Source organism: Mirounga leonina, unplaced genomic scaffold (genome assembly GCF_011800145.1).
Source record: "Mirounga leonina isolate KUSES-001 unplaced genomic scaffold, KU_Mleo_1.0 Mir_201, whole genome shotgun sequence".
NCBI lineage: Eukaryota > Metazoa > Chordata > Mammalia > Carnivora > Phocidae > Mirounga > Mirounga leonina.
In genome coordinates, this window is record NW_023270504.1 from 20813069 (window position 1) to 20834800 (window position 21732).

The window sequence follows — 21732 nt, forward strand, 5'->3', positions numbered from 1 at the left end:
TCCCTTTTCCACTGCTTGCACTTTTGCTCTCACTCTCTCTCAAATAAACTCTTTAAAACCCATTAGTTGAGATTTCACTGATTTAGAATAAGTTTGCTAAATTTTGCTCTTGTCATTACTAACATTAGGTAGAGAAAGATTAGTGAAATGGATTAGTATTTAAATATTACCAATCATACATACATGCTAATAAACGCCTTTTTAAAGGTATCAAGTTGCATTTGCTTGCACCCTCTCTCAAGTTAAACCAGATTCCAAAACCCACTGAAATAATGCCATGTACTAAGAAATAGTTGCATTTTAAAAAGCTCCATTTTAGAATAGTCATTAATTCAAAATGGACAATTAACTTGATCACTGTTATAAGCTTAGAGAACTTTGATATTAAATAGTAAACTTTTCAATAAATAGTAAGTTGTTTATTTACAACATGTTATGTTTTTCAAGGATAGGTGATCCTCTTACATGAATTAGCAAGTTTTAAAAAGCCAACAGCTAAGAAATCTGGAATTTGAAGAATAATTCCACTTTTATTTATTTTTTAAAAGGTTTTATTTATTTATTTGTGAGAGAGAGAGAGAGAGTGCACAAGCAAGGGGGAGTGGCAGGCAGAGGGAGAAGCAGGCTTCCTGCTGAGCAAGGAGCCTGATGTGGGACTTGATCCCAGGACCTGGGATCATGACCTGAGCCGAAGGCAGACGTTTAACCGACTGAGCCAACCAGGTGTCCCAGTAATTCCATTTTTATTTTATTTAATTTTATTTTTTTAAAGATTTTATTTATTTATTTGACAGAGAGAGACACAGCAAGAGAGGGAACACAAGCAGGGAGAGTGGGAGAAGGAGAAGCAGGCCTCCCACGGAGCAGGGAGCCCGATGTGGGGCTCGATCCCAGGACCCTGGGATCATGACCTGAGCCGAAGGCAGATGCTTAATGACTGAGCCACCCAGGCGCCCCCCAGTAATTCCATTTTTAAAAGCAGAATTTAACAGTTTGAACATATAAGCATATTTACCATATATGTAATTAAAAATAGTTTCCTTGAAATCACATTAATTGCATTATTAGCTAGTTACCATCTTGTTAGAAGGCCATAGCAAAGAAGGTTCTCTGTGCTGACATGTTGTGGTTGGATTATGGTGATCTGCACTCTAAGCATTAGTTACCAGACAGATTTAATAGCTGGGACTAAGGACGCTAGTTTATGTGGCTGCTGGCAACCGTGACATTTCTCTCACAGTCGTTTCTCCTTGCTTCTTGTGTTCATGTGCCTGTCAGCTGACAAGTGCAAATACAAACAAAGCCCAGGACTAACTTTAATTTTCAGAAAAGCATGTTCATGTGTTGCTGTCAAGTCAGCCATCAGCTGACAGGCTGAGGAGTGAGTGTGTCCTCAGGTATTTGATGAGAGGTGGCATGTGGAGTGCTTTCCTAGTCCCAGTCCTCAGAATGTCTCAGAACTAGCACCCCACTAGTTTACTTGAAAAGGCATTTAGCTAAGGATTAGGTTCTAGTTCTCGCTCTGCCATGTGACTGAGTTGAAGAAATTAGATCATTCACATTTATTGCTTTAGCCTCTTTACATCTGTAAAAAGCCTGTACTGTGGGGTGCTCTAAGGTCAATGTGAAAAACTTGAAAAAATAAAACAAAAGCAAGAGAGTATTCTAAAATTTCACAGGGATTATAGTCGTAGTGTCACTGCCCAGCTGACACGATAAAGGGTGATTCCTCGCTCTTATACATATATTATATTCCCTTGCACTGTGTGACCAAATACATTTCAAACTTTGCTTTTTAACTTCATTTAAAGGCTATTAATTTTTACCTTTGATGTACTACTACAACTTGTTTTTGGGGAGAATTGATTATATAAGTTGAAAAATAAGTCTAAAAATTTAAAAACTCAAATTACTTGTGTTCAGAAATATATAAAAAGATGTAAAAATATTCAGAACTGAATCAGATTCTGAGACAGAGCTTTAATTTTTTGGTATCTTCTTGAATATTAGTTTTATAAATGCAAGAGCAGCAGTAAGGAAATGATTGGTTTATTTCCAGTTTCTGGGTTTTGGATGGAACAAATTCATTGGAAAGACTAAAGAAAGCTGACTTACTTCCTTTTTAGGATATGAGAAAAAATATTTAGTTGAGGGTGCCAAAATAATTGAAAAAATTATAACAATGATTTGGTTTTGTCAAATTCTTTGTTTTAAAGTGTATTTTCTTTATTTAGTTACTATGCACGAATATGGCCCTTTCTCCCAAATAACCAAAAGTCAAATGTTAAATATCTATTGTTTTGAATTTAGATTTATGTATTGGACTGAATGGGGTGGAAAACCTAAGATAGACCGAGCTGCCATGGATGGAAGTGAACGTACTACATTAGTTCCAAATGTGGGGCGGGCAAATGGCCTAACTATTGATTATGCTAAAAGGAGGCTTTATTGGACAGACCTGGATACCAACTTAATAGAATCTTCAAATATGCTTGGTAAGCTGTATTTCTTTTTATTCAGACAGATAGTATGTTATTCTTTCTATGCAGAAATCTGTGGCTGCTATCTACTATTGGTTAGGTACTATTAATAGAACTTCATATGAGTGTCTAGATTCTTCCTCTGGCATTGTATCCTGTTTATTATTATTAATAGTGGGCCAGGTATTGGATTCACATCTCTTTATTTTGTGGAAATTTCATTATTGTTGGGCTTGTAATGGAATTTATAACTCCCTAGATATTCCTGAAGTGACTTTGTACTAGTAAAATACAGTATATTCATTTCCATCTTTTTATTGAAGGAAGAAGAAAAGTTCAACTTATAGACCCTTATGGAAAGAAAATAAGACTGCAGTCAAAATAGATCATTTGTAGGAGTTTAAACAAACTCAGTGATTTATAGCAAGAATATAAGTTTGAGGCATGGGGTCAGACTCCAGATGGATTGATTTCAGAGGACTGGTCTGGTTTTAAAATTGCTTTTAACTAAATTGTTCTATTTTAAATTGTTTACAAATGTAATATTTTATATGTTACAATTTTTTTTTCTTTTGGCCAATAAGACTTATACTCTCACATGTTTCATACCTCTGCTTCTGCCCTGTCTGCTGCCTTTCTGAAAATAGGACTCAACCGTGAAGTTATAGCAGATGACTTGCCTCATCCTTTTGGCTTAACTCAGTACCAAGATTACATCTACTGGACAGACTGGAGCCGACGCAGCATTGAACGTGCCAACAAAACCAGTGGCCAAAACCGCACCATCATTCAGGGCCATTTGGATTATGTGATGGACATCCTCGTCTTTCACTCTTCTCGACAAGCAGGGTGGAATGAGTGTGCTTCCAGCAATGGGCACTGCTCCCACCTCTGCTTGGCTGTACCAGTTGGAGGTTTTGTTTGTGGATGCCCTGCCCACTACTCTCTTAATGCTGACAACAGGACTTGTAGTGGTAAGCTGCATTCTCCACCCCAAAGCAAAGTAGAATTCAAGGAGAAAACAGGATTTTGAAAACACTGTGTAGTTCATATTCTTTCTAGAGTAAAAAGTTGTCGAAGTCCAGAGTTGATCGTTTGTTTAACAAAAGAGAAAGACTAAAGATGGAAAAATGCAAGTTTTTGTAACTTACTATTTGATGATAGCTAGTTGCTGTTATGGAAAAATTGATATAATAAAAAAATTAAGTCTTTTACTTTTGAGCATTAAATATTTAGTGCACAATTGCATAGCTTCATTGAGAAAGGCAGTCAAACATGCATTATTCTATATAATTTATATTTATTCATTTTTATAAAAGAAGAGCAGTAAAAACAGTACAGCAAAGAAAATCTTCAAAATACAACTTCCTTGTCCTTTGAAGTTCATAGAATAGACTAAAGGTAAAAAATTTAAGTGTATAAGCGGCCAAGTGGAAAATGCATATGAGTAAATTTAGCCTAGTATGAAACAGTTGTAAATATATGGGGAACTAGAGAGCGTATGCTCTGAACGTAGTGGGTGGTTGCTACTTAATTCCAGTTGATGTTACCAGATCTCCTCATCCAGTCATGAATCCAGATTTTTTTTTTTTTGGCTGCAATATCTTCTGATATTTAAATATTAGCAATACATATTATATATTAAACACACATAACCACACACACACTGTGCTAATAACAGCAAAACACAGTGTGTAACAAACGTTGGCTTGGGGTAACCTGGTTTATGACTCAAGTATATGTGAAGGCCCATGTCTTGATCGATAAACAAGAACTAATTGGTAGATATGATAAATAGAGAATTCAATTAGAGTAAATTCATGGCAGAGAATTGTAGGATATGGTTCACTAGGATAAATGGTAACAAAACTGATATAGAATAATAGATTAACTATTAATTATTCAATTAGTAATATATAACATGTATAATAAATATGTAATATAGAAAACATTACATATAAATAATAAACATATTATATATCATATATAAATATATAAACATATTTAAGTATATTATATAATTATAGTAAATAATATAACAAATAATAATATGATATAAAATAATATTAACTATTCAATTAACTATTGAAATTATTCTGTGCCTGAAAGTATAAGAAGTCACATAGGAAAGGATTCAGTGTGTTCTGACACAAGGCTTCAGTTGTAAAAAAGACTATACATTTATAGTTTAATGATTTGGAGTCTTTGCCACATATTAGTTTTGTGTTTTACTAAAGCAAGTCACATAAATTTTGTTTTATGTGTGGGGTGTGGGGGCCGGGCAGAGAGAGAGAGAGAGAAGCAGATTCCCCTCTGAGTGGGAGCCTGAAGCAGGGACTCGATCCCAGAACCCTGAGATCATGACCTGAGCCGAAGGCAGACGCTTAACCCACTAAGCCACCCAGGTGTCTCAAGCCACAAATTTTTTAAGCCTTAAATTTCTCATTTGTAAATGGGAATAATACTAACTACCGTGTAAGGTTGCTTTGAATATTAAGGTATCACCTGATTTGATTGCTGTGTAGACAGTATTTGAAGAGAAAAAGACGTGGTAGCAGGGAAGTCAACTAGACTGGTGTGGTAATCAGGTAGACTTGCTTGGGATGTTGGCAGTGGTGATGGGATGGTGGTAGTGGTGATGGAGAGAAGCTGTGGATTAAAGGTATGTTTTGAAGCTAGAGTGAACAGAACTTGTGAATGGGTTGGATGTGAGGAAGAAGAGGAGGGAGGGAGCAAGGATGACTTAGATTTTTGGTTTGAATAGTCGATAGGAGATAGAAGACTAGAGAGGAAGCCTCGTTTTCAGAATGAAATAAAAAGTTTATTTTTCAGCATGTTTGTATTGATTTTCTTATGGGACATTGAAATAGATACATTAAATAGGTAGTTGGATAGAAGAGGGGAGACATGAGGTTGGAGATAAATAAATTTTGGAATTGCTTCCATGTATTTAAAATGGGTGAGATTACTTAGGGAGAAGGTTTAGAGCTGGGTCAGCAAACTTTCTGTAAAGGGCCAGAGAGTAAATATTTAGGCTTTGTGAATCATACAGTTTGTCATACCTGCTCAGCTCTGTCCACTGTTGCATGAAAGCAGCCATTATCAAGACATTTCTAAAAGGTGTCTGAATTCTGATAAGCTTTCTTCCAAAACAGGCAGCAGGCCAAGATACAGCTATAAGCTATAGTTTGCCAACTCCTGGTGTAGAGACAGGAACGGATCTGGTAACCTAAGAAACTTTGAGGAGAGAAAGCACAGCCAGAGAGGTAAAAGGAAAAGTAGGCACCAGAAATAAGATTGTTCCCAAAAAGAACTGTGTTGAATGCTGCAGAGGTTGAGTTAGGTGAATCCTAAAATAGTATCCACTAGATTTTTGAATAAGGTGGTTATTAGTAACCCTTAAGAGTAATTGCAGGGAGATAATGGTGAAAGATTAGAGTTGGTCAGAATGTGAATGGAGAAAGGGAAAGGGAGGTAGTACCTTTTTCAAGAAGTTTGACTTTGAATGGAAGGAGAAAATAGAGATAATGACTGATGGAGGATGGAGACAAGGGGAATATGGAAAGACCTTTTGAGATTATTATTTTAGCTGCTGATATCTGTGCATATTAGTTGGTGAGTGAAGGCCATGAGAAATCAGTGCTTCCAGTCCCTAATATCCGTCTGTCTTTGGCTACCTTTTGGTGATAGATCACTAGTGTTTCAAGAGACTTTCTATTGTGTGCTCTTTCTATAATGAGTACTATTTAATATTTGTGTAGAGATATGTTAGATTCCAAGGCAGATTATGAGAGAATTTTAACACAAAGTACTTGCCGTCAGAAAGTTTTCCAGCACTGTGTGGGATTTACTCCTTGACCTGTGTTTCTTCTTTTTTTTTTTAAGATTTTATTTATTTATTTGAAAGAGAGAGAACGAGCAGGGGGGAGGAGCATGGGGAGAGGAAGAAGCAGACTTCCTGCTGAGCAGGGAGCCCTGATGTGGGGCTCTGTCCCAGGACCCTGGGATCATGAGCTGAGCTAAAGGCAGACACTTAACCGACTGAGCCACGCAGGCGCCCCTGACCTGTGTTTCAAAAGTGAAACCCGATTGTGTTGTTTCTCTGCTCAAAGCCTTGCCAATGGCTCGCCATTTCACACAAAATAAAAACCTAGTTCTTACAATGGCCTATGAGTTCCTACATGATCCATACCCTACACTTTGCATCCCTCCCCTTTTGCTTCTCTAACCGCAGCTTCTACTCTTCTCTCTCTTGTTCTCTTCGTGACAGCCACACTAACCTCATTGTTATTTTCATATAAGCCAGTACTTCCACCTCAGGACTGTTGTACTGCTTCTTGCCTTTTGTAATGTTTTTCCTGCAAATATTTACATGGATATACTTTACCTCCAAATCTTTGCTTAATTGTGACCTACACAGTGAGACCTGGTCTGCCCTATTTAAAGCAAATCATCCTTTCATCCTATCTAGCATTGCCAGTGTTCTTTACCTGTACTTTTTCTTTTTCCTGTAACACTTACTACTCTTTGATATCCTGTACAATTTATATACTCTAATACTTATAACTTCTTTATTATGTTAATTGCTTTTGTCTGTCTTCTGGAATATAAACTCCCTGAAGCAGCATTTTTTGTTTTGTTTTGTTTTGTGTTTTCACTTATACATCTTAGGTGCCTACAACAGTGCTTGGTAAATAGTAATGATTCAAGAAATCATTGTTAAATAAAAGGATGAAGAAGCAGGACAGGTCTTGGAAAAATACATGTGCTCTTCCATTCAACAACCTCGTGACCTTGGGGAAAAACTTAACCTTTCTGAGTTTGCTTACCTAAAAATGGACGTGATAATTTTGGGGATTAACATCTAGAATGATGAGTGACATGTTGGGAGGTCCTAAATAAATGTTTGTTTCTTTTCCTTCCCAATTCTCTGAAATAATTTTATTCTTTTACTTTCAAAAATTATGGCTACAGGGCTCTCCATAGTTATTGTCATCTAATGCTTATTTCTTTATGTGTTTATTCATTTATTCTTTCAATGAATATATATTGAATGTCTGCTACATACTGGGCATCATTTGAGCCAGTGGAAAATGTAGCAGTGGATGAAATAGACATTGGTCTCTGCCCTCATGGAGTTTCTATTCTAGTGAGACAGATATTGAACCAAATAAGTAAACTGTATCACAGATTAGAAGGAGATAAATGTTATGGAGAAATATTAAGAGCAAGAAAGGGTGAGGAGGAGGATTGATTACAATATTAAATATGATGATCAGAGAAATCCTTACTGATAAAGTGACATTATGTCAAGAACTGAGAGAGGTAAGGAAATGAGAGCTAGCTGGATATCTGGGAGAAGACCTATTAAGTAAAGGGGATAGCAAATGCAAAGGCCCGAGGAGGAAGACTCTGGCATATTAGAGGAACACCTAGGAGGCCAGTGTCGCTGGCATAGAGTGAATAAAGAGATTAAGTCATGGAGGAAACAGAAAGCCAAATTGTGGAATCCCTTGTTCATTACTGAGGTGAGATATCTCTATGGCAGCTTGGTGCAAATTAGGAAAAGATGTTTCCTTTGAGCAGTCATAGGCACATAGGTGCATGGCTTGGTTAATGTCGTGTGGACTGGAACTTGGTCCCTACTCAGTGCCCTTGGCATAGTGCACAAATGGCGCAGTCAGATGTGATGAACTTGGCCTTGTGGTTTATGAAGGTCTTACACAAGAGCTTCGCCTCCCTTTAAGCTGCAGGTGAACAATTGTACCTTCAAAAGAGAACTGAAAACCTCCCTCCTACGTAACACCTCATCTTCCAGCTTGTGTGTGTAGCTGTCTTCATTGTGGGAATGCAAAACTCAAGACAGCCTGGATGACAATTTTTAAAGTACCGTTTTGCATTAGATAAGGGGGTTAGAGGTTATATAAATTAAGATGGATTTAAGGTTACAAAATTGCATATTCTTTGTCCCTTTAAGCACTGAATGACGGAATCAAGTCTTCATTGAAATAAGTCAGAACATTAGCTTCCTCTTAGAAATATTGAGCCAATCAATTGTAATTGTTAATGTCATCCATAGACTTTTTGAAACAAGCCTTTACGGCGCCTGGGTGGCTCAGTAAGTTAACCATCTGCCCTTGGCTCAGGTCATGATTCCAGGGTCCTGGGATCGAGCCCCACATCAGGTTCCCCGCTCAGCAAGGAGCGTGCTTCTCCCTCTGCCTCTGCCACTCCCCCTACTTGTGCTCTCTCTTTCTCGCTCTCTGTCAAATAAATAAATAAAATCTTAAAAAAAAAGCAACAAGCATTTATTTGGAGCCGTATTTGGCTTTACCTTAATCTACATTTCTAGAACACCTAACTATAGAATCTAATTGAAGATTAAAACTTGATTAAAAAAAAAACCCAGTAAAACATAGTAGGAGCCAAATATATATTTGATTAATTGTTTCCCAGGCAGGAAAAGTTGACAACTAAAACTCTGGAGTCTGAGCCTCATTGTATGTCTTAGTATAAGTGGTGATTTTCTGTTGGAAACTTACAGTTTAGAGCCTGCCCCCCCCCCTTTTTTCTTGATTTACAAGAAAATAGTACTGCCAAAAAAAAATTCTTAAAAGAAAGATAGCTACTCTGTTGTGACATGTATTCTTACTACTTAAGGCATGGGTTCTACTAAAATTGCTAAAAGTTGTTAAGTCAGTATGTGATGGAGTCGACTCCAGATAATGAAGGGTTCCAGTGGGATCGTTGAAATACTTACTCAGTCTTCCAAGCTGGGTATGGGCTTTTAGCCAGTGAAGACCTTACATAAAGCAGAATTTCTGTGTTGTGAATGTAACATTGTGTGTCAACTATGCTTCACTTAAAAAAAAAAAAAAGGAATTTCAGTGTTGTGAATACCAAGTTTCTTTATGAATACCAATGAGTTTCTTTGGGATTGAAGTCAATTGTACATTTGGGTGTAAATGTAAAGTAAACCAGGGAACCACACATAATGGAGTTGTGAAGAGTGGGGCTTAGGAAGAAATAAAGCAAGGAGTTCTGGATTGGCCATTTATGTTTATATCCATGAGAAGGACAAAATTCTACTGGATTCAGTAGACTGAATACCAAGAGAATAGAGTATAATTATGGAATTTTTATATAATGTTTTAATGAAGATGTTCAAAATGCTAGTAGACTTTGAAGCTGTTGGTAGCACTGCCAAATGCTGTTGTTTTCTAGATGTTTGTCTGCATTAAAGGTAATTACATAGTAATCAGTGGCTTAGTCCCCAGGAAAGGGAAATTTAAGTCTCTGTTGCATTTCCCCATTTCATAAGTTTAGGACATCATCTTAGCATCAGAGCAGAATATGTTTTAGTGAGAATATAAATACAAGGTTTTTTTTATGAGGATTAGAGTTAATGAACACAAAACATTCGTTATTACTACTTTTGTGTGTGTGTGTGTATGTGTGAGAGAGAGAAAACGAGAGGGAGGAAGAATGAGGAGAGGAGAGAGAGATTTTTACTGGTCCTCTCTTCTTACAGTTATCACATACACACAGTGCAAAATAAAACCTGTATCTGCAGTCCATGAGGGTTTGTTTAATTTCTATTAATACCAACTTTATTATTGCTATTACTGATAATAATAAACAAGTTATTTTTACTTTACATTTATATAATTTCTCATTGAAGTGTAATTGACATAATGCATTACAATTTTAAAAGTATCTTCATGGGCGCCTGGGTGGCTCAGTTGGTTAAGCAATTGCCTTCAGCTCAGGTCATGATCCTGGAGTCCCAGGATCAAGTCCCACATGGGGCTTCCTGCTCAGCAGGGAGTCTGCTTCTCCCTCTGACCCTCCCCCTTCTCACGTGCGCCTCTCTCTCTTTCTCTCTCTCTCAAATAAATAAAATCTTTAAAAAAAATAAATTATCTTCATATATGTTGTAAAATTTTTATAGCAACTCAATGAGCAGGACAAGATAGCTATAACCTTATTTTAGAGTTGAGCTAACTTTGACCCAAAGAGATTCAGTGACTTAGTTATGATCAAGTGACTAGACAGTAAGAGAGCTGAGACTAAAACCAGTCTTAAAGGTTCTGCTTTGACCTATGGAAGCTAGGGTTCCTGCCACCCAGATGAATAGGTTATGGAAGAGTAGGATTGTTTACTTGGTAGACAAGGAGAATTTTGATATCTTTACCAAATGCTTTTTTGAAATCAAGTCTCCTTTTATACCACTGTTGACAAGATGGAACAAAATAGACTAGAGGACTGTGTCACTGGGTGAATTCATAACTGGTTTGGTAGCATGGTGCTGATTAGTGTCACCTTGAGAGTTTCTGGAAACATTCCAAAGGGTTTTGTCTTCAGCCTTACCTCTTCAGCATCTATGTGTGTTTTGTATGAAATTCAGGCTACAAGCTGATCAAATACTTGGATGATACAAAACTTAGAGTAATTGTGTTTCAAATCTGCTCTTTTCTTTCTTTAAGCTCCAACTACTTTCCTGCTCTTCAGTCAAAAAAGTGCCATCAACCGCATGGTGATTGATGAGCAGCAGAGCCCTGACATCATCCTTCCTATCCACAGCCTTCGCAATGTCCGGGCCATTGACTATGACCCACTGGACAAGCAACTCTATTGGATTGACTCACGACAAAACATGATCCGAAAAGCACAAGAAGACGGCAGCCAGGTAATTCAGGGCTCAGTTCAAAATCTGTTTCTTTGGCCGGGTAATTGGAGTAACCAACCATCCTATTTTACTTAATTCTTGAGAGAGAGAGAGAGAGAAAGAGAGAGAGGGAAACTAAAATTCTGGACCTAGTAGCTTTTTATCCTCCTAATGATCTTTGACTAAACAATTGATGATGGTGTTGGAATAAAAATTGTATAAGGAAAATTTATGCTCATATATTGGTAATGACTTTGTCAGTGCCACTCACACCTGTTTAGTTTTTTCCATTATGGTTCCGTTTACATGGAATGTTAGAGGCTTTGAAATCAAGTAGACGCTGGTTTTGATCTTTGCTCTGTCACTCACTAGGATTCTTAACTTTTTTTTTAAGATTTATTTATTTATTTATTTATTTGAGAGCAAGAATCCTCAAGCAGACTCCCTGCTGAGTATGGAGCCAGACATGAGACTTGATCCCAGGACCCTGAGATCATGACCTGAGCCAAAATCGAGAGTAGGCTGCTTAACGGACTGAGCCACCCAGGCACCCCTCTTATGAACTTGCTAGCTGAAAACTGTGCAAAGCGTATAGCCCACTATCTGTGACATAGGAGGTGGGGACTCAGTAAATAACAGTTCTGTTATTATTAACTATTTTTAGAAGGTTCAGAGGATAGGAAACCTATAACACACTCTCAGTAAAATTAAAAATATCTAGGATATGTTATCACTAACCTAATGATGTGGGGAGGCTATTATTTGGTGACTATGGGATGGAAATGAAAATACTATCAACAAATCTTGTCTATGCTTACACAGCAGTCACGGTGTGCGTACTGTTATCATACTACATGATTTTCTGTGGCTAAGCAGTTTTAGACTGGGATTACTATAATTATTTGTCTTCCTTATAGCAGTGATGTTGGATTTTGAGTGTATCAAAATTTAGGGAGATTGGATTACTAATTTTTGATGTCTTAATATCTCATGAAAAAAGGGCGAAGAGATAATATATTTAGGGGCTGTTGAGGGATCCTTGAGGGGGTAGAGTTATAGTGGTGTTATTATACAGCCGAGGACACAGAAGATAAATGAGATAGCCTCATTAAGATACATGTTACCTCAGAGTTGCCAAGTAAAAGAAATATCATTTATTTGGGTAGGGCAGATGAACTAAACCTCTCTAATTGCTTTGCTTTGTTAAAAAAAAAGTTTTTTCCAGTGGTTTGAGGATTGGAGCAAGACATGACTGGTAGATGTGGTTTATAGTCCTAATTGCTCTTGTCTCTATAAGCAGTTTCTCCCCTTCAGCACTGTTGACATTTTTTAGGCCGTGTAAATCTTTGTTGTGGAGGGATGACCTGTACATTGTAAGCTGTTTAACAGCATCCCTGACCTCTGTCCACTAGATACCAGTTAATAGCCCCATAGGTATGGCAATCCAAAATGTCTCTACACCGTTCCAAAGGTCCCGAGTTAAGAACCACTGCTTTAGTGGTATTTCTAAGGGGTGGTTCTGGCTCCATTTGTCTCTAGTTTACAGGAGACAGCTGCCACCTCCTCACTCTGATCAGTGCACTTCAGGTTCCTTGAGCAACTAATACGGCCTCAGCTCCCTCATCTGCCCCATGTCATAATAACCAAAGGGAACATCTGAAATGCATGGTAACAAAGAAGCACATTACCCATAAAAAAATGTATTAAGAAATGTCCGGTGAGACTGTAAAGTTCCTTCTCAGGTTTGTAACCACGGACGTGTAAGCATTGTGAGTGATCACCTCAGGGCTCTCTGGCTTGGAGTCTAATTTTCTATGTGTATGTCTTTTTCTTTCCCTAGGGCTTTACTGTGGTTGTGAGCTCAGTTCCAAATCAGAACCTAGAAATACAACCCTATGACCTCAGCATTGATATTTATAGCCGCTACATTTACTGGACTTGTGAGGCCACCAATGTCATTAATGTAACAAGATTAGATGGCAGATCAGTTGGGGTGGTACTAAAAGGCGAGCAAGACAGACCTCGAGCCATTGTGGTGAACCCGGAGAAGGGGTATGTTACTAAAGTTCAGCTCATGTGTTATTTACCTTTAAGTATCCTGTGCTCTAGTGAAAAACTTGATATTCTCCATCCACCTGCCCCTGCCTTTTCTTATATACTTGCTTTCTCTGATTTTACTGCCTAGAATTTCTTTCCTTAGTCACTATTGCTATAGTTCTAATTTCTAACCATACCTTCAGGACCATTGGAACCTCAACATCCTCTACGAAGTTTTCCTTGATCTACCCCACCCAGGCAGGTGTGATTTTCCCCTCTCCCAGGTATCCAGCCCTCTGTATCTGTGCCTCTCTAGTTATGCTTAGTCCTCTACCTTACACTTAATTGTTTTTCAGGTTATATTTTCTACTAGACTTCAGGTTCCTTTATGACAAGAACTAATTAATACGTTTTCTTTCATTCAATACAGAGATTTACATTTGGTCAACAGTACTTATTTGCACCTGAATGAATAAGGAATTCATCAGGGGAAGTAGCTTATTTCAAAAGAGTTACAGGAAAGAGATGAACTCTAGAAGTTAAATATGAGAAATAATTCATATGTGACTTATTTTTAGATATGAAATAGACTGAAGGAATTTAAAATTTGGTGTTCAGGTCTTCCTGGTTAACTGTTCTTTTATTTCTTTTATTTTATTTATGTATTGTAATATTCCAAAAGCATAGGTATGCCTGTGTCTGTCACTTCATTTTATTTTAAAGTAATCTCAACACCCAGTGTGGGGCTTGAACTCACAACCCTTGGGATCAAGATTTGCATGCTCCACCCACTCAACCAGCCAGGCACCCTTATCACTCATTTTATTAATCCATGAAAATTAGCTCCCTAAGAACTTCTTTGTGCCCTGTGTTACTATTATTGAACGTAATAAAAGTATCCCATGGCCTCTAAAAATATATATTTTAAAACTTTTAAAAATAAGATTTTAAAATACTCCTTTATTTTAAGAATATTCTCATTTTGTATGGTTTCTTACTTTGCTGAACTTATTGTTTCTTCCTTTCTCTTCAGGTATATGTATTTTACCAATCTTCAGGAAAGGTCTCCCAAAATTGAACGGGCTGCTTTGGATGGAACAGAACGGGAAGTCCTCTTTTTCAGTGGCTTAAGTAAACCAGTTGCGTTAGCCCTTGATAGCAGATTGGGCAAGCTCTTTTGGGCAGATTCAGATCTCCGGCGAATTGAAAGCAGTGATCTCTCAGGTACCCAAGAGATGTATTTCCTTATTTTGAGTTATTGAGATGATTCATTAATAGAATTTGTATTTTTCTTCCATTGTATTATTTTTATGTACGTTTCTTTACAGTTCTATTTACTAAAGGGTGGTTAGCATCATGTTGATTGGGAAGTACTTTTTCTTTTTTTTTTTTTTTAAAGATTTTATTCATTTACTTGACAGAGACACAGCGAGAGAGGGAACACAAGCAGGGGGAGTGGGAGAGGGAGAAGCAGGAAGTACTTTTTCTTCAACCATCAACATGATTAGTTCCTCTCTTATCTAATAATTTCCTAATTTTCTTGATTTGGGCTCTGTAAATAATGTATTTCTAATGCATCACTTCTCCCTTCCTAATTCTTATGCTCTAGTTTATGTTCTTACCTTCTCTGGCCTCAGGTTCTAGCCAGTGAAATCTCGTCCCTGCTGATTTTCCCCCCCTGAAAGCTTATACACTGTTCCTAAATTAATTTTCTGAAGCGTGGTTTCTAATCATGTCGCTGCTACTAAAAAAATCTTCAGGATAGTCTCATAACCTGAAGAAAAAAGTCTAGTTGTATTTTCACAAACCCATCGTCAAACTCAAATAATCATACCATTGTTGGTATTTTAACCAAATTAAATCATTTGTTGGTTCTTCATATTTACTTTCTTATTTGTCTTCACACCTCTGTCTACAACATAGTTACTTCACCTCCACCCCCACCCCGAATTTCTGATGTCCAAATAACTCTGTATGGCCTTACTAGTGATCAGGTAAATGAAATTAAAATAATACACTATTTATGTCTACCAGAGTGGCAAAAATATGTTAAAGTTGATTATGACCAATATTGGTCAGAATGGTAGAGAATGGCATGCTCTCATGTACTTTGGTATAAGTGGAATTGGTAAGATCTTTTTGGAGGGCAGTTTGTCAGTGAATTTCCCTTCTAGATAGCTTTTTTTTTTTTTTTTTTTTTTTTTTACAGAAATACCCATTTGTACAGGGGTCCCTGCTTAGCATTATTTATAATAGTCTGTCACAGGGAAATACATTCTGGTATATCTAGTGTATAGAATATTACAATCATTCAAAAAAATGAGGTAGATTTGTGTGCACTGACATAGAAGGATAATTTTTAAAAACTAGGTTGCATAACAATGTTTATTAAGACCTAATTTTGTTTAAAGTTTATTTATTAAAGATTTTATTTATTTGAGAGAGGGAGTGAGAGAGAAAGAGCGGGGGAATAGCAGAGGGAGAGGGAGAAGCATATTTCCCCCTGAGCAGGGAGCCCGATGATGTGAGGCTCAATCCCGAAGGCAGATGCTTAACTGACTGAGCCACCCAGGTGCCAACAAATTTTGTTTTAAATTTAAATTAATTTTATATACGTATACACACACACTATATTTGATGACAGCTTGCCCTCTAAAAATATTTATACTATGAAAAAAAATATATTTATACTATGTATACACATGTGTACATATACACACATACCAATAGGTGTACATACTGTTAAGAAACATGAGTATATATGTTTGTATTTTCCTCAAGGAATAGGCAAGGAGATACACCTTGAGAAAGGTCTGGAAGGCTAGCGTACTAATATGTTAAGAGTATTTATTTCTGTATCATTTGAATTTTTATATGTTTGAATACATTTGTAATTTTTTTAAAAACTAGAAAATGCTCTTATCTTTTCAGGTTCAAATGCCTCATTCCATTATGCCTTCTCTGAGTCTAGTCATGCACACATTTATACATGTGTGTACACATACCTCACATGGTATATTCTTTCCCTCATCTGATCACCTGTAATCTCTAATGTCACCTCTAATTTGAATAATAGTTATTTATGTTATTGTTTTAATTCTTATTAGTCTTGAGGGTGGGGTTTTTCCCCCTTCTTTCCTTTTCTCTCTCTTTTCATTTATGATGTTTGTTTTTCATTTTAAAAGTAATACATGTCAATTAAAGACAGTTTAGAAAAGAAAAAGAGAAGAAAAAAAATCCAAAACACCATCATTAGTAACACTTAGTAACACTTTAGCTTCCATTTTTTTAATGCATTTTTTTCCAGTCTTAATTATGAAATGGTTCCAACATACAGAAAGTATAAAGTTCCTGCCATCAGCTTTGTTAAATCTAGTGTTTGGGGCCATATGTGCTCCCCTTCCTCCTTGTCTTCCTTGAGATGAACCATTAGAGAGAATTCTGAAGCCCTTACGTATTCCTTCCCAATTCTTTTCTCCTCCCTCTTTTCCCTGAGGTAACTTTTGATGTTTTTCATTTTCATGCATATTTTGTTCTGTGTGTGTGTTTTTTACCATACATACACACATATGCATTTAAACTTTTTTTCCACTTTTTAAAGTTAATATAATAGTCTCATGTATTCCTTTGTAGCTTGCTTTTTTCAGATATATCATGGATTTGAGATGATCCCTGTTGATCCACAATTCTATGTCATTTATTTTCTCCACTAAATAGTATTCATTGTATGAATCATTCTACACTTTATTCTATCTAAACTGCTGTTCCCAGTATTTTTGGCATTAAAAGCAGTGCTTTAATGAGTATTCTTGTGCAGATATTTGAACATTTCTCTGTGGCCTAAACCTTGTAGTAGTATTGCTATGTAATGTGCTATGTATACATTCACCTTGAATAGATACATCCAGGTTGCTGTTCAGGGATTATATCAATTTAAAATCCTCACCAGAAATATAGGACTTGTCCCTCCAATATTTGGTATTGTTGGACTTCTAAATTTTTACCAATCCAATAGTTTAAAAGCTATATCTCATTAATAAAATTGCATTTCCCTGTTTGATATTAACTTATTGGTCATTCATGTTTCTTCCGTGAATTGCTATTTATTGCCCATTTTTCTATTACTGATTTTTAAAAATTCTTTAACAGACTATTAATCCATTATCAAGTTACATATATATTGGAGGAGAACTGGCATGTTTAAGAAATTCAGTCTTTTCATCCATGACTATAGTATATCCCTCCATTTGTTTAGGTCTTGTTTGATAATTTTTAGTACATCTTTACACTTTCCTCTGTAGAGAAGGATAGGATATATATTGCATAAATCTTCTTCCAATTTGTAATTTACCTTTTCATTCTTCCAGTGGCATCTTTAGATGAAAAAGAAGTTCTTAATTTAATGTAGTGCAGTACAGTTTACTAATTTTTCCCATTATGATTAGTGCCTTTTATGTTCTATTTAAGAAATCTTTGCCTACTACAGAGTCACAAAGATATTTTGTGGGTTTTTTTCCCCCTAAACTTTGTTTAACTTTTCTCATTGAAATCTGTGACCCATTTGGAATTTATTTTTGTGCATGTTGTGATGTAGCGATTAAAAAAATTTTTTTTTCCCATATTGTTTGATTTAACATCAGTTTTTGAGAAGATGATTCTTTCTCCACTGTTCTCTAACATCATCTTTGTTATAAATGAAGTGACTGTATTTGTATGAGTCTGTTTTTGGAATCTAATGTTTCCTTGGTCACTTTGTCTTATGTGATATTTTATTGTCTTAATTGTTACAATGTTATAACAAATTTATCTGGCAGTGTTCGTCTTTAGTATTTCTTTAAGACGGCTCTTGATCCTTTGTATTTCCATTTACATTCTAGAATCTGCCTCTGAGTTTCCACTAAAAATGAAAGAAACCTAGTAGAATTTTGACTGGGTTTGCTTTGAATTTACAGGTCAATTTAGGGAGAATTATTATTTTTTATAATATTAGTCTTCCAAACCATGAACATGGTATATCCATTTATTTAGAACTTTAATTTCCCTCAATGTTTTATAGTTTTCTGTGTAGAGATCTTTCCCATCTTCCATTAGAGTTATTCCTTGGTATTTGAGGCTTTTGAATGTTTGTGGTAAAGAGTATTTTAAATTTTTAATATTTCATTTTCTGACTATGGCTGGAGTATAAAAATAGTTTCCTTTTGTCTCCCATTCTGTTATATTGAGCTCGTTCCCAGGGACCTTGCTAAATTCAGTTGTCTGTGGTTTCTTAAATCATTTACCTACAAATTAATGAAAGTTTCTTTTTCCTTGTTGCGTTATTGCACTGGCTAGGACCTCCAATACAGTGTTGAATAGACTAATAGAATCCTTGGGTTTTTTGATTTTGTTTTATTTTTGTTTTTCTTGATTTGGAGGAAAGCATTCAGTACTTCATGATTAGGTATTATGTTTGCTAAGGTTTTTCTGTAGATCACATTTTTATCAGATTAAGGAGATTTCCTCCTAGTTTGCTAGAATAAATCAAACTTGGCATGATACATTTTCCTTTTTATATATTGCTGGATTTTGTTTAAGATGTTTGTGTCTATGTTCATGAGAATGATTACCCTATAATTTTCCTTTCTTATAATGTACTTGACGTTTTGCCATCAAGGTTACATTGGCCTCATGAAAAGAATTGTTTCCTCTTTTTCTATTTTCTGAAAAAGGTTAGTATAATGTTGATAGTTGGGTTTTTTTTTTTCTTCCTTATATATTCACAATCAAACACTTTTGTCATGGGATCTCTTTCAGCTTTATATTTTTAGCCTCCCACGGAGCCTTTTACTACGATTATATTTAGTACATGCATAGTTTATTGAGTAAATGAACATGTCTTTTCATTGTTGGTTCCAGTGTTTTACTTATAACTGCCATTAAAGTAGATCAGGTCCTCATCATGTCTGGGATCCTGCATTGACACTGTTGACAGCTCTTTTTTCTTAAGGACCACTTGAAACCATCCTTATGTTACCACCAGCTAATCTTTTTTTATTCACTCTTACTATTTTAGGTTTAATTTTAATTTTCATCAAAGTGATACATGTAAATATTTGTGGAAATCAAATGCTTCTACTTAGTTTATAACAAAAAACAAGTCTACTGTTCTACGTACTCTCAGTTCCCATTCTGAGGCATCTACTTTGTTATAACTTGCTTTAAAACAGCTATTTCTTGGTTTTTCAGTTTTAGACATCACAAATTGACTTCCTTTGATGGAAAATAAAATATTTGCTGTCTTAAACTGTATAGCCCCAAAATACTCATATGAACTCTCTTCCCATCCTCCCAGGATAGTTATAATTTTTAAGTTCATACTTAATTGTTATTTATGGCTATGAAAATATTACCATTAGCATGTTTCTTTCTATAGCTTTTTTCCCCTGAAGTTAATCTTGTCTAATGTAAATATTGTTTCAGTACCTACAGAACAGATGCATCAAGCAATCCATCTTTTTTCTTTTTAATTGGAAGCACTACCTCTTTATCATCTTGCTCCAATCTGGATTTGCTTGCTTTTTAAAGGCCAGCTTCCTTTCACTATTATTCTGGAAATGCGCTTGCCAGTCTCCTTGGTGCTGAAACCTGTTTACTTGATTCCATTTCTCAGGCTAATTTCTTTTTCTTGGTAGAACACATCCTCTGTTAGCTTCTTGAAAGGAGTTTATAGGAGGTTAAATTCATTTATTTGTCTGAATTTTTTTCCCCTCACACTTGGTTGATAATTTGGATGTGTATAGCATTCATGTTCCATAACTATTTTCTCCCAGTTTTGAAGGCAGAGCTCTGTTGTCTTCTATTGTTGTTGGGAAGTTTGATGTCATTGTGATTCCTGACTATTTATATGTGATCCTTTATTTTCCCCTCCAGAAGCTTTTAACATCTTCTCTTTTTCCCAGATGTTCTAGAACTTAATGATAATGTGCCTTCATGTGATCCCTCCCTGACTTCCCTCTTTGTTTCTTTCTTTCATTGAACTGGTTACTAGGTGAGTCCTTTCTATCTGGAAACTTACCTCTTGAGTTCTGGGAAGTTGGTTTTTGTTTTTGTTTTTTTGTTTTTTAATGTTTCTTTAATGATTTGTTTTCTTATTCTGGAACTTTTACTCAGTTGTTGGATCGTGACTGTAACTGTATTTTTCTCACATACTATCCATCTCTTTTATCTTTTTGTTCTGCTTTCTGAGAGAGTTTTTCAAATTTATCTTCCAGCCCTCTTTTGGGATTTTTTTCCAGGTATCATATTTTTAATTTCCAAGGACTCTTGTGTTCTGGGATGCCTTGCCCCCATCAAAACATCCTGTTCTTTAGGTTTTTGTTGCTATTGATTCGGGTTTTTTTTCTGCTTTTAATTCCATCTGTTTCGCTAAATTCCTTTATTCTGTTTTGGGCTTTGAATATAAAAAAGTCATTTTCTTTAAATATGTGGTGATCCTTAGTTGTCTGTATTTAATAGTGAGGCATTAAAATGCTGCCTTTTCCATTGCTGCGGCCTGTGAAGGAGTGGACATCTTATGGACACCTGGCTGTTTTCTAATGGGACTCCAAGGTGACACTATCTGAAGTTCTTTTTTCTTGGATACCTCAGTTTTTTATTTGATTATTGTTGTTTTTGGTTTGTTTTTCCTATAGGGGTATCTTCTGGTCTTCTGTAGGAGGATAAAAGCTGGCTGCTAATATTCTTGGAATCTAGTGGGAAAAGGGCACAACTTATATTGGAGAATCTCACCAGTTAGAAAGTAGACTTTTAATTAATTCCCCTGTAAAATCCCATTTTTGGCACTACCTCTTTGTCTGGTATGTTAAAATCTGGTTCAGCCTCTTTAGAAAATGTATCTTCAGTCTTCTAGTAAAGGAAGGGAGGAGACCCAGGAGCTGAATAACTTCTTGTACTTCTTTTCAGTCCGTCCTTTTCTCTCAGCCCCAGCCATGTAACTCTTCCTTTTGCTCCATCCTAAATTACCTGGTGCTTCCAGTTTCTGAGCTAATTGATTTTGTTGTTGGCTTCACCAACTGCAGGCATTTAGCTTTCTCTGGGCTACTATGTCCCTGGTCTGCTCCAACTTCTGAATTTTATATCATTTTGTGCTCTGCTGTCCTGTTTGTCCTTATGGATTATACCTTAATTTTTTACTACAATTTTAGGAAGGAGCCTAAGAAAACTTGTGTTTAACCCACCTTGGATCTGAATGTTGACTTAGGCAGTGCCTTCTCATCTGGAATATCTCCCCGTTTTTCTCCCTTTTTAAAACTTAGCTTTATGCTTGCCTCTTTCCTAGAACTTTCCCTGATATTTCTAAAATACAAACTAATGCCCTTCTTTGATTAAACTCTCATCACTTAAGAACCATGAATATGTTCTATAGATATTTGAAGGACTATTATGGTGAGCAGGGAGGGAATGAATATATTTTTTTTTCTTTTTGAATGAGGGAGAAACGGGATGGAGAGAGTGGGGCACAGATTGCAACACACTGAATGAAAGAATTTTCTTATAGTTCAGCAGAAC

General features: G+C 36.1%; 1 protein-coding gene across 2 annotated transcripts in view; it reads left to right on the forward strand.

The window, feature by feature from the left end:
- LRP6 (LDL receptor related protein 6) overlaps positions 1–21732 on the forward strand; it is a 178402-nt gene that overhangs the window by 125250 nt on the left and 31420 nt on the right. For both annotated transcript variants that reach the window (XM_035028204.1, XM_035028206.1), the window contains 5 exons: positions 2311–2495; positions 3128–3454; positions 10967–11169; positions 12989–13200; positions 14219–14409. In XM_035028204.1, the coding sequence (XP_034884095.1) occupies positions 2311–2495; positions 3128–3454; positions 10967–11169; positions 12989–13200; positions 14219–14409 (1118 nt within the window). The remainder of the gene's footprint in view (positions 1–2310; positions 2496–3127; positions 3455–10966; positions 11170–12988; positions 13201–14218; positions 14410–21732) is intronic.